The 14,543-nt window shown below is 34.9% G+C and overlaps 1 protein-coding gene and 1 long non-coding RNA gene across 4 annotated transcripts in view; one reads left to right on the forward strand and one right to left on the reverse strand.

Annotated features, from left to right (window-relative positions):
- LOC108312071 (SAM domain-containing protein SAMSN-1) overlaps positions 1-14,543 on the forward strand; it is a 118,023-nt gene that overhangs the window by 48,863 nt on the left and 54,617 nt on the right. The window contains exon 1 of one of the 3 annotated variants that reach the window (XM_017539823.2): positions 12,767-12,921. The exons of the other annotated variants lie outside the window; for them this stretch is intronic. Within the exon in view, the coding sequence (XP_017395312.1) occupies positions 12,865-12,921 (57 nt within the window). The 5' untranslated portion in view covers positions 12,767-12,864. Of the gene's footprint in view, positions 1-12,766; positions 12,922-14,543 lie in introns of those variants that run through there. 3 annotated transcript variants of the gene reach the window in all.
- LOC108312113 overlaps positions 1-14,543 on the reverse strand; it is a 199,390-nt gene that overhangs the window by 27,254 nt on the left and 157,593 nt on the right. The gene's annotated exons all lie outside the window — the stretch shown is intronic.

The raw sequence follows: 14,543 nt of genomic DNA on the forward strand, positions 1-14,543 counted from the left end.
CTACTGCATTCTAGCCTGGGTGGGCCCTGTTTCTAGAAAAAGAAGACAGAAAGAGAGAGGTTCTGCCAAGGGACCTTTACTAGTGGAGACATTAGTCAGTCATAGGAAAGACTCTTAAGCTTGTTAGGTTTTCCAAACTGGTGATCAAAGCTGTGCTGGTTTAAAGACCAGCAAGAAACTTCTATAGTTTCTCCATTGCCACCTTGGTAAGGTGATACTACTGAGTGGACTCTGCTCACCTACTGGTTGACAGTAGAGATGACCTTTGCTGACTGAAATAAAGAAACTGCCTTTGCATGAACCATACGACATACTGATTGCACCATAAACTAGAAAAACAAAAGCCCATGTTTTTCCCCTATTTATCTTGTAAAGAAAGTTTCTTTTTTCTTCCAAAGGAGAAGTGTTAATTTTCAAAAACACCATCTGCACAAAGATGAGTCAGCAAATTCAAGTCAAGCTCTAATATTCAGAGAATTATAGGGCCAGGATTTTAGTGGAGACGGGACTGACATAATTTCTTTCAATGGGTAAGGAGACATTTCATTTCAATGAATGCTTTGCAGGAAAACTTGTGGGTTCAGAATTAGAAGTCCTGAAATCAGGAGCTGAGTTGGTAAAAAAGGAAATTCAAACAGTTTTTCATGTGCACAAAAATCAGAATAAGTACTTCACAGGAAAGCTGTTAGAATAAAATAATTTATGTTAAAAGATTTTGAAGCCTTGAGAAAGAATGTTATAAAGATCAATATTAGATCATTATCATCATTAGAAAGGTATTTTGAGATATATCTTATGAATTTCTCTTTTATTTATTTTTTTCTTTTTTTTAACAGAATCTCTTTCTGTTGCCCAGGCTGGTGTGCAGTGGTGCAATCTCGGCTCACTGCAACTTCCACCTCCTGGGTTGAGACAATTCTCCTGCTTCAGCCTCCCAGGCTGTAGCTGGGACTCCAGGCCTGCGCCACCATGCCCGCCTAATTTTTGTATTTTTACTAGAGTCGGGGTATCACCATGTGGGATCCACCCTTGGCCTCCTAAAATGCTGGGATTATAGTCATGAGCCACTGCACCCAGAAGAAAGTATTTTTAAAATAGCTTATAGCGTGTGTGTTTCCAAATTTTTGCAGGATTTTTTTCTGATATTGTCTAATTCAACATTTGCTCTACCTACCATAATCCTTATGAGTTTTGAGAGGCATGAATGCTGCAATTTTAATTCTGTTACTTGTCAGTTCAAGGAGGTGGCCTACAATGTGCACATCTATACAGTTGAGACAATTCATGTATTAAACAAACATTTCCTGAGCCCCTCTCTGTGTCAGGTTTTACGCTAGTGCTAGCGATAGACCTAACTTCTGCCTTCCAGTAACCAAAACAAACCAACAACCCAATGAATCACAACAAACAGTAAAAACAATCAAGCACCTATATAAGTTTGCTTGGAGAAAGCCTTTTGTGGCGGTGACATGAAGCCTCATGCTATCACCCCTCCAAATCCACATGCTCTCATCACTCCACAGGACCTCCATGGACAGGTGGCCTGAAGGAAAGCAGACTTTAATGACAAGGAGCCAGCCATGTCAAAAGTAAAGAGAAAAGCACTTCCAGCAGAAGGAAGAACTTGAACAAAAGCTCAGGATAAGAAAGAACCGACTGGTGGTCCAAGTGCAGAGAGGCCAGTGTGACCAGGTCAGAGAAAGAAAGGAGAATGGCATAGATAGGCAAAGGCCAGAGGTGTTCCAGCCTTCCTGGTGATGGAAAAGAGTGTGGAATTTGTTTCACGTGCAATTGCAAATCCACAGTTAAATGCTAAGTGAAAGCAGAAGTGAATTCCCCGTAGAAATTTCCCTTAACTGGTAGCCGGGGATAAACAGCATATTCAAATATCATTATAGCATGTGACAGCAAGAAAACACCAGGTTAAAAGAGCAATGATGTGTGTATAGGGTTTGAAAATGGGTTGAACATGTTCTCAGGAAGCTGGGTCACACTGTGACCATGTCCTAGAAGTATGGGGCTTGAATTCCTGGGAATCTCCTGCTTTCTACCTTTGTCCCTGAAGTAAAGAGGATGGAATTAGTATTTGTTAAGACTGTCTCTGTGTGAGGAATTTTATACATATTGCACAATTTAATCCCAACAACAATCCCATGAAGAAATGTTATTTTCTCCTTTTAATTACTGAGGAAATTTGAGACTTGGGGAGGACAGATGTCAGGCTCAAGTTCATGTGGTTTGTCTGAACTCAAATCTATATCATTTCTCCAAAGTCCACGCGCTCTCATCACATTACAGGGCTTCTGTGGATGGACGGAATGAGGAAAAGCAGACCCTTCTGCCAGCCCTGCTCAACAGAAAACTAGTAGTCTGAGTGTTTCATTGCTTGCAGGGGCCATTTCAGGAGGTCAGAATTACATGCCCTTAGAAACAACAATAAATCTGATTTCTCTTCAACCAGATACTGGTTTGTAATAAATCATCATCATCATAATTATTATTGGTTGGGGAGAGTGTTACTGGGCACACATGTTAACTTGGATATTTGGTTCATTATATACTCAGTTGACAAAGAAAACCAGATTTTTCTTTCATTTTTCATAAGCATAGCTGCAAATGTTATGGAAAAGTTTTCTTAATAGAGAACAAAATAGAATTAAATTGCAGGTAACATGTTTCTAAAATCCTGTAAATGATCACTTGATTTTTTTCCTCTTCCCACAAATGACACATGCAAATGCTTAAAAATTAGAATGCAGGAAGGTTTCCAAGGAGGTGTGCCTCACTGTGGCTTTGTACTTTATGCATAAACCTCACTTTGTGTGTGTTGGGTGAGGGAAGGCAATGTGCACCTGTTTACAGTATACTTAGTCTCCTAAGAAGCTCTTTTATTACCCTTCATGTTGAAAAGAAAAGGTGGGATTCCATTTAATTGAAACTTGTCCTAATATGTGTTATGTGTATGAACACACACACGCATATACACATACGTATATACATATGTATATATGCATATTTATGTAATATACATATGAAATTTGATTTTGCTGTGATACATATTTTTACATTAAAAACATCCAGCATAATTATTTTCTATTCATTTGTAATTAAACACATATGCAATTGGAGTAGCTCATCTTATATTGTCAGAGTTGATGGCAAGAAGATCATATGGGGCTTTTGATTGTTTTAAGTAGTCTATACAGTTACCATCTCCTATAGTTTTACAACTTTAATGTAGTTTCAAATGATAAGGCCCGAAAAAGAATCTGGTCTCTCTTGAATCTGCTATAAATTTTTCTGATGAGTGAAAATAGAAAGGAAATAGAAATGATCTTGCTCTTCCTGCTTAAGAATAGCTTTTCTGAGGAAAGGAAGCTCATATATATCTCTTCAATGATATTCTATTAATTGCATTTTTATTCAGAAGGTAGAGACAGGAAATCATGGTCTATTGATCAGTACAATCTACCTTCTTCTTTGCTTCTGGGGAATAAAGTATGAATTAAGCAGGAGATTTTAATATTATACATGAAGTGTCCTACGTTCAGATAAAAGTTAATAACAAAGCACTTCTGTGCAAAATTTACATCAATTTGTTCTGTCAGTATTGTAATATGGACAGAATTTCCTTTCTGCCAAATGAGGCACAATAAGGTGGTACTAAATAATATTCTAAGTTTAAAAATTATTTTGAAGATGTTTAACGAAAACTTGAGTTTTGATTGTTTTATATTCTTTATAAAGAATGAAAAGGCAAACTCTTCCACAGAATACTGTATTTTTTGGTCGTGAGAAGAATATGAAAACGTGGAGAGAGCACAATCATGTAAAGGTAAGAATGGGCTTCAACGGAAAGGCTTCACGTGTGTGTATTGCCTTCTTACTGTGTCATTTTGCCATGTACCTATACCAATCTTAAAATTGTAAGGTAGGGGTGGTATTGACAGGAGTCAGTTTTACATAGTTAGCTATATGTTTCATATGACTAGGAGCCAAGCAAATAAGATAAAGATGTGCAAATGTTTTAAAGGGCAGGGTGAAGGAAGAGTTGGAGTTAATAAAAATGTGAAGAAATATAGTTGGCAAAACTAGTCTTTGTTCCAATAACTACATACAATTACCAAGAAGACACAAACCTAAAGAAAGAAAGAGATTTGGGAGAAGGATAGAAAGGATGTCAACTAATGTTCTGGATACTAAAAGGTGAATGGAGAATTAGAGCAAGTTGCAATCTCAGAAACTGTAGACGAGGAGGCTGCAATAAAATGAGTCAGTCAGTATGTACCACAGAGGCCCTGAGAGGCTCAGCCTTTGAAGGCAGCAAAGAAACTACTTTCTTTTCTCCACAGTCCAGCAGGGCATGGAAAGATTAGTATCTGCAGACCTCAGTATTCTCAAAGGAAAGAACTCCAGAAACTGTCATTCGAGGGTCTTCTGATGAAAATCCTTCCTTGGGGTAGTTGGGGTGATTCATGCTTGTAATCCCACCACTTTGGGAGACCAAGCAGGAGAATTACTTGAGTCCAGGAGTTCGAGACTAGATTGGGAAACACAGTGAGAACCCATCTCTATAAGAAATAGAAAATAAGCCAGACATTATGGTGTATGTCTATAAACCCCAGCTAATTAGGAGGCTGAGGTGAGAGGATTGCTTGAGCCTGGGAGGTTAAGGCTGCAGTGAGCTGTTATTGTGCCACCGCATTCTAGCCTGGGTGATAGAGCAAGACTTTATCTCAAAAAAAAAAAAAGAAAATTAAAGGCTTCCTTGCTACTTGATTATCTGCCAAGCCTACCCATTTACATAGAACTTCCAGTTGGGTTTTTCATACCATGATCTTAGTAATCTCCAGACATTTGACAGCAGCCTAAACATGAAAGACTAAAATCAAAGCAAACAGAAGTCAGAATAAATCAAGATAATGAAGGGAATACAAGGAAAATTCTAAAAATGATCATTAATAACTTCAGAAAGATAATGGAACATATTCTGTGTATTTACTTGTTACTACCTAGTGTTTATTTACTATGTGCCAGACACTTTTTCAACAACTCCATCATAAATAGTGTCTTTTTAAATTCTCATAGCAATCTCTTTCAGGCATTACTGTCATGTGCATTTTATGGAAAGGACTTGTCAAGGGCACCCTGGTAAATGACAGAATCAGGATTTGAACCTAGGCAGTGTGGTTAAATTTCACCCTCATAACCATTACCTGTAACGGCCTTTCCAAAACTTAAGAATAGAATGTTATGAAAAGGAAACAGCATTTCTGAAAACTAAAATTCTAGCTAAAATAAAATATTTATTACTGTAATTAGTAGAAAAAGTAATGGAATGTTCCTGGAGAATAAAAGAACAGAGAGCAATATAATAAAATGAGAGTATCAATCCAGTATGTTCAATATTGGACTAATCAGTTTCCAGAAGGAGAGAACAAAGAGAGATGAAGAACTTATCAAGGGAACATAGGCCTGAAGAGAAGTTGTTAAATAACCCATATCAAGACACATAATATGACATTTTTAAATATTCCAAACATGCAAATAAAACACAGAGGAATGAGACAGAGAAAAATAAAGAGAAAAACAGTCCATACACAACAATCCAGGAATCACAATGGCTTGTGCAGACTTTTCAACAACTTTGAAAGCCAGAAGACAACTGGAAAAGCCATCCAAATGTTGAGAAAAAATAATTTCCGGGCTAGAATTCAATTTCAAATCAACGTAGCATTCAACTGTGAAGGATCTAAAAGGATATAAGTGCCCTCTTTCTGTTACGGAGATGTGTTTTTGCAAATGCAAGAGTAGACAAGAAAGAAACATGATATGAGACCGTAGCCAGAGAGGACTGGAGGCGATTAAGGAGAAATTCCATTCCGTCCTCAGTGGAGAACATCTAAACTACATTAGCACACATTAGAACAGAAAAAAAAAAAAAAAAAAAAAAAACCATCTAAAGTGTTTGAGCATTTGAAATGACAAGTATGATGTTTGAAATTAAATATTTGAGAGAAATCACCTGAAATATTTGTCAGAGCATTTGAGAAATATTAACAATATATAGAGAGCCAATCATATAAACAGACAGTTATTGATTCCAAAAATAGGCAACAAAGAAACATGAAACATTAAACACTATTTGTCTCAGTCATGAATGATATTATTTACATCGTGATAATGTAAATAGTGACTAATGATTTAACAAAATAATTGTAAGGGAGTTGGGAAGTGAGAAGAGTACAGAATTCTCAAGGACAAAATCAGGAATCAATAGACAATGCCTAATGCATAAATCAAGAAAATACTGGTCTATTTAGAAAAATATATCGAACCAACTAGAAACTTTTTTTTTTTTTTTTTTTTTTTTTTTTTTTTTTTTTTTAATATTGGGAGGACCAGGAAAAGAGTTGAAATAGGAAGTCTAGGAATAGAGATGGATGGGGAGGGTGCTTGTGTTTTCTAACTTTTTTAGTGCAAGCATTTTATATTTGCAAAACTTTAAATGACATTTAGAAATGTAGAAAGGAACAATATTATAGAAATGTAGCAATGATAACCACAATTTGGTTTTGATACTGAGGCAAGCAAAAAAGCAAAATTAAGAGTCAAAGACTGAGGGAATAATAAACACTCTTTAGAAACAGAAATTGGAGAGCTAAACTTCCAAATCAAGGAGAGAATGGAATGTGCTTATGGTAGCAACTTTATAGATAGATGCCTTATCAAAAACAGGTGACTTAGTTCAATTGGACTGCTGTAACAAAATACCATAAACTTGGGGTGGCTTCCAAACAACAGAAATTCATTTCTCACAGTTTAGAGGCTGAGAAGTCTATGATGAAGGCACCAGCAGATTTCTCTTCTGGTGAGGGCCTGTTTCCTGGGTCATAGATGGTATCTTCTTGCTATGTCTTCACATTATGGAAAAGCGGTAGTGAGGGATGTCTCTCCAGACTCTTTTATAAGGGCACTAATTCAATCCATAAAGGCTCTGTCCCTATGACCTAATTCTCCCAAAAGCTCCACCTACTATTACCTTCCACCTTGTGGGGTGAGAATTCCAACATATGAATTTTGGGACCACAGAAACATTCAGGCCACAGCACCAAGAAACTTCATAGAAAGGAATATTATCAAGTGTGGATAAGCCTCATTTGTGCTTCTGCTCTGATTACCTACACCCATTTTTGTAAGCATAAAATTAGAGACAATGATTATCATGGAGGGTAGACTTGAGGGCCAATAAGTGTCACAATGAAGTCGTTTGGGTTGGAGAAGGGCCTGACATGCAGACTTGTCCCCATGGTGCTGAGGCTTAATTATAAAAAAGGGTTCTGGATTGGTTGTAGATTTACTGGTTTCAAATTTTTTTACACATGTAATGATGGAACCAATTCTCTTTTCAACCAGCAGCCAACAACTCAATATTACCCTCCCCCCATCCCTTAGCATTCCTGACCCCAACAGTCAAATTAATCATTCCCCTTTTATGCCAGGTATTTAGGTGTGCCAAAACCTAGTTGTGACATAGAGCGATGGTTATGAGCTGAGGCTTTGGACTGAATCCTGACTCCACCACTTCCTACTGTGCAAACTAGACATGTTACCAAACCCCACCGGGAAGTTGAGGATGATAACATAGTACCAGCTCACGAAGATTTTTGTGAAGATTATATTGAAAATATTTATAAAGCACACAGCAACATTTCTATTATGCAATAAACACGCAAGATGACAGTAATTATTAATATTACTAACTTAGAGAATAAGATTACTTCATGACTATTATAACTTTTAATCATAAATTGATTAAATTTTATCATTATTTATAATGCCAACCACAAAAATTGACCCTTATATGATTTTAAAGCCACTTAGAAAGGAAATACTTGTAATTTATTGAAGTAATCTGAGTAATCTGCATTAATTTTGAATCTTAACCCTTGACAGCCTCCCTAATTTTTCCATTCACTTTGGACTGATACTACTCAGTTTTGGTACTCAGTCTTCTCTTACATTCAAACATCTTGTAAGGCATACATGTAATCTCTGGAGTCCTTTGTCTCTTCAAAGCAGTTTTATCCTGTATGAATTTTTATGTTCACCATTCATCTTAAAACATTGGTCCGTTTTATTTATCCCAATTATCTATTTCTTCTACCACCAAGATAATGAGATAATATGCTACATTATCTCTTTGGAAATTTAAAATAAGCAGTAATGTTCCCAGGCCAGGCTCTCCAAGAGGCTTCCAAAGATATCCAGGGTTTGACTAGCAACTCTAACCTCTCAGAAACATAGTATTTTGAGCATATCAAGGGTGGATCTTTTTCTGGGAACACATTCTAATTAACCACAATGGCAGTATTTAAGTTGATAATGAGAAACAGCAATCACAGATTCCAGATACTTGATGTCCGTATGAATGCAGCCTTTGTCTCCTGTAGACATATCTACCCAAGGAGCCAAATCATCATTTATTCATAGAGCTTAAGATCAAAACAAAGGGACATAGTTAAACACATTTGTTTACTGAAATCCAGCTAAAATTGCATGTCTGGAGAGTTAAGATACTCCAAGTTCACCGAGCTCTCTTTTTCTAGAACTCACCATTTTCTTGAACTAATCTTTTTCTTGAGCTCGCTTTTTCTTGAATACTTGAATGGATACTTCCAGTATTTGTCTCTGTTATTGTCCTTTTTCTATGTGAGGTAAATGAATTCAGATTCTCCCTAACCTCCCTAATTATTTAGAAGTGGTTTGGATATCACCTCATCACTGTTAGTTGAATGTGTAGGAACACTCTGCAATGAAACTTAGGCAAGGCCTTCTAAGGAGAATTACCAGGCAAAATATTAATTTATCATGTAGACTTGAGGCAGATTTTTAGAAGAAATTAATCCTTGTGATAGATGTGCTTGATTTCACGTCTCCTTGAAAACGGCAAAACTCAGTAGCTCCCATCTTCTTTCCACTTCCTGTTAATCGAATCAGAATTTTATCTTCCCAAAACATAAGCTTGTCATTTCTCAGAGGAGTTCACCAGGAGAAGCAGAAAAGCAACTGCACAGCTTTTAAATTAGTAACACATTAGAAGGGATTTCAGGAGCAGGGTAGAGGCTGGGTCCCTTAGAGAAAGGAAATTGTAAACAGGAGCTCCAGAGATAGAATGGGTAAATTACTTTAGAGAGTTAGGAAATAAAGGAGATTCAGGAGGAAGCAACTGTCTCCCTACTTCCTTCACCCTTCCTATTGGCCAGGGGGAATGTCCATCCCATAGTTTCTCTTAAACTCCCAAATCCGAATAAGATGTTTAAGTATTTGATCCACATATGGTAAGAATAAGCTAGATAACTGGAGGAGGGTACAACACCCAGGCCCCTCTAGATAGCTTTGCACCAACATCTGAATTATTAAATACAGAATTGCATAGAATCTCATCAGATGCCAGTGTGTACTTATTTCAGAAAACCCTGAGTAAGGTAGAGTTTTTATGATATTGTAGGATCTCCACTTCCATGAAGCCACAAACAGGTAGGAACACAATATCATATCCCAACTCAACTTCTTTGTATAAAACTCTCTTCCCTGTACTATAGAAAGCCTACTCTGACAGGGCCAAAAAGATGAGAGGAATTATCAAAGTTAAATTACTTTTATGATGGACTGCTTTTCTTAGTCATAGATGACTACATTCTGCAGGTTTGCATGGAATGCAGTTCTTTTTTTTTTTAATACAATGATTTTCTTATGTTAAATGTTAATTTCAGAGTTGGACTCTGTGATGACAATCTTATTTTGCTATTTTCAATTTCTTGAAAGATGTCTTTCTGTTGTCCTCCTCTAACAAAGCACTTGAGGTATAGTCAGGAGTATTTTCGGTTAGAGTTAAAAAAATTGCTCTTGGTCATGGTTGTCCCAGCAATACATGACAGCATACATAAGATTGTGCCCAACCAACTCCATATGTTAGAGAAGTTTTAACTATTAGGGAAATGCAGAGAATCTAGTTTGATTCTAAAAGATTTGACTTTAAAACCTTTCATCTACTGAACAAATGTACATCTCCTAAAATAAAATGTAAAGTAGGATTAATCCAAATTACTATCTAATTGTATTCTTCAACTTGATGGTACGAGGCAGACAAATGTAGATGGAGATCCTCAATGTCTCAGAATTGAGGTCATCACTTTGAATTTCCCATGATCTCTAGTTTCCTTCTACCTATCTTTAAATTTTATAATTTGTGTTTTAGCAATACACTAAATAAATATTTTTTGGATTGCTAAAACAATTCTTTTATGGCTCACCTTACTTTCCTGAAAAATGCACCTTGATCTCTGTCATTTGACTGTAATTTCTTTAAAATTTTTACACAACACTCATGACACAGAGCTAGTACACAAAGTTTCATCCTGTCTGGGAGGTAAGATCATTCAGGTATTGTAAAGCACCAAGACGGGGATTTTGCAATTTCCCTATTTCAAAACACATGTTAAGCAACAGGTTTCTTAGTGGTTTAATCATGGCCAGGAGTTAGATGCGCTCAATACTGACTCTTCATTTTTGTTCTGTCCCTCTGTGACGTTTGAGCTTGCTAGATCACTCTGTGTCACTCACTAAATATCTCGGTGTCCTCCACTTTCCATAAAATAGTACAGAATTGATAAAAACATTTGCTACCTTGTCACTTGATCTTTTTGGAGATCAAGAAGTTTAAGATAGTTAGATGGATCTCAAATGTCATATTTGTCCTTTAATCCCCACAAAACATTTTTCTTGAGTGAAAGATTGGAAAATTCCTTTTCCACCTGTACTTGAAGGAAAATACTTATTTTGTTTGCATTTTAAATATTTTTTCTAACGTTGACAATGGTGAAGTGCCTAGAGATTGTAAATGGACGTTTTTTTTTGTTTTTGTTTTTGTTTTACAAACTGCTTGAATATAACACTTTTTTAAAACTGCATCTAGTCCAGATGTGGGTCTCATAAATGTGAGTGTTCTCTATTTTTTTTAGCATCGTATTATAGAAACATTGGAGAAATATAACCTATAACAAGCACCACCTCAAACTTGTTGAAACTTTATGCCTCTTTAGGGTTCACAAACATTATTTGACATAAAACATTACTGAAATGATGAGTCATCTAATAAGTATGTCCCTTAGTGATATTTCCTTTTATTGTCAACAAAACTCTTACCATGTAGTAAGTACAAGCATTATCATTCTCATTTTATTGACTGAATTCCAAAATTAAATTTTTATTTATCGATGAAGAAAAGGAGGTATGGAGGGTGCAAATGGTTCACTTAAAAATGTATTTTTTATGAGTTTCAATTTCTTAACAGATTTTCCTAGCCTATTGTCTTAACCCAAGCCCAAACTGAAAATCTAAAGGGTGTATTTTTAGGGAATTACCCAACCTTAGCATTCTCAGGTTTTCCAGTGTTATCTCTCTGTGTCAGTATTTTGAAAATACTAGCTCAATAATTTTGAAAAATAAAAGTCTGCTTTTATTATCTGGTAATAAAATAATAGGCATATTAACCATAATCTTGAAAAGTATATTCCTTCAATTCTGTTATAGAACAAAAACAGGTTGTTTTTGGCTAGTCAAGAGGTTTAACATATTGTCAAATAGCACACAATAGACGATCAGTTTAATATTTATTAAATGAACTATTGAAATTTGAATCTTATTTGTTAAATGAATTAGCAAAATTTGAGCCTCGGGGAGGAGGGGCTTAGAGGTATGCGGGAAGTTTGAGAAATAGAATCAGTTGATTTGTCACCCGGACAAGCTGCTGTTTAAGAATATGGCACTACTGCTTTTCAACTCAGAGGATTTATAAACAGAAATCTAGGTTTATTTTCTTAATCTGGGTTGTTCAAATAGAACCAGCATTTCATATATTTTGCAAGTCTCCCTTTGGTAAATCCTCAGTTAACAAGAAAGCTTGAACTTCTTGCTTTTACTTCTGGGTATTTTGCTTTTGACATTATAACAAACATTTTACAACCTTTAGTTTGATGAGGAAACTCTTAATGAGTCATATTAGCTCTTCTAGGCCTATTAAATAGATACTCTGGGTGTTTTATTTGGAGAAACCATTGATCCATTGGATCATCACCAAGAAAACAATGATCAGAATATGGCATAGTTTGTAGCACAAAGACATATGGTTAATCGGGGATTCTGTTTAATTGATTTCTTTGTTAACCAGGACTTTACCACATCTTAGTACATTAGAAAAGTAACATATGCATAAGCATTTACTTTTGGAATCATGTTCCCGTTTATATTTAGAATGGGCCTAATCTTATTTTAAAGTATATTCATACATGCTTTAAGTAGGATTAATATTGTTTAAGGTCTAACTTATTTTATTTTCTAACAGTGTTTATTTAGAAATATAAAACTGACTACCTTGAGTATTCTTTTATGTTTTTAAAAGTAATAGAAAGCCAAAATTTCAAGTTTTATTTCAGTTATTGGCTTAGATTTTTCATTTTTCTACCTATGGAATGCATTGTAGATTTTTACCTTTATATAAACCAAGAAAATGAGTTTTGTTTTGGAATCCTTATGGCTCTTACAACTGCAGGTGTGTCTAAGTGTGAGACTTGGAACATACCTCATAGAATATAGCAAGACAATAAAGAGTTACTAAAGAATTACTGTAAGAAAAAAAAATTACCCATGTAAATGTTGAAGTCATATCCTGACCAAAGGAGGAAGTGGCGGGTCCCTGGGCTCGACCTTATCTGATGCTGTACGTTAGACAGCACACTGCTGACTGTTTTCAGTTGTTTCTGTAACAGCAGAAACTGCACTCACTAGTAGTCTGAATTCAACATGCTCAAGAGAAAGCCGTCCAATGTTTCAGAGAAGGAGAAACATCAAAAACCAAAGGTAAGGTAATTTCATACATAGTTAAATAAAATCACGCTATTTAATAGAAAATTAAAACATATGTGTTTGAACACAAAAAATATTCTAATCTGTCAGTCATAAATCAAACATAGGGTTTAATGCCTTATGGTAAATACAGAAAAATTAAATTGCAAAGTTAGATTTTAAATCACACCTAGCAATTATTGTCTCTCTAATTTTGTCTTATAGTGCATATTGGAACATTTATGTTTGTAAATGAAGTTTGAGTTCAGCTCAACTTCAAGAAAATCAATTTAGTGGTCTTTGAGTGTTTGATATTATAAAATCTCCTTGCATGTTTTTAATGAGTGTGAGATTGTCAACGTCTATTAAACAGTCTACTGAGTGAATTTTATCTCTTAAAAAGATCAGTTCTTCAAGATAGAGTTATGAGAAGGTTGTAAAATGGAAATGTTATGGTTAAATAGAAAGCTTTTCTCATTTCTGAGTGTTAAATCATGATAGCTTGTTGTAGAGATGTATATTTTCTATTCTGTCTCTTGAACGAATGTGGTTACTACACAAAAAAATTGGGCTGTGTTTTGAGAAGCATCAAAACCCCATATATTGGTAGATCTGGCAAATTGGTAATATGTGGGATGTTACTCTGTTCTTTGTCTTGACAATAAGTGCTACTTTAAAAAATAAGTATAACGTGGGATAAAGTTTAGATTCTATTGTAGAACTCTAGATTTATTAATAACATAAAACAACTATTCGTAAAGTACCAATGTCAGAAAGTTTCTCCAATACCTGTACATTTCTTTTCTTAGGTAAATACAATTTTAATCTCTTTCTGAGATAAACAATAGCTGAGTCCAGATATTTTTAAAGGATTTACTTATTGTCTATCAGTCTTTATTTGTTAGGCACCCATTTTCAGAGAAGAGGTTGGTTTCTTTCATTAGTTATGACCTTTTGAATTGATGAGACATTGAACAGTGGTCAATATTTTGAAAGTCTTTGGAAGTTACCATCCAACTTTTTCTGAAGGAAACAAAAATAAATGATTTCCAATCTTTGGAAACTAAGAATAAATGATTTTCAATATTAATCCTTTCTGACACAAATGCATAATAATCATGATCATGGATGGACAAGCATCTTTAGTTTAAAATATAGCCAGATAGAGTATCATAATTTCTTTTTCCCTAATATAAGAAAAACTCAAAGTAACATTTTCCAAAGATTACAAAAAAAGTTTTAAAAACATGACTTGTGCTTCTGTTTAAGATTAATTTAATGTAACATTTACTTGATTAAGTGCAACAAAAAGTTGACAATAGCAGGTTTAGGGAAGATCATAAAAGTTCATATGGAGAACGATATTCCTCAAAGTATTTAAATCTAAAGATAGATTATTTATTAAAGACTGTATTATATAGTGAGTTAGTATCATATTTATGACATTAAATTATTTTCAAAATGATACTTTATCATTATCATTTGGCTTAAGAGCAGTAACTATTATAATACAGGTGGAATACTGTTAATCTTGACCTCCTTATTCATAAAATAAAAAATATATTTGAAAAAATATACATCTTTGAGCAAAACATATCACAGAAAATAGTCACATTGAAAACACTAAGTTTTGTTGT

The sequence above is a fragment of the Cebus imitator genome, unplaced genomic scaffold (genome assembly GCF_001604975.1).
Source record: "Cebus imitator isolate Cc_AM_T3 unplaced genomic scaffold, Cebus_imitator-1.0 Scaffold7, whole genome shotgun sequence".
Classification (NCBI taxonomy): Eukaryota; Metazoa; Chordata; class Mammalia; order Primates; family Cebidae; genus Cebus; species Cebus imitator.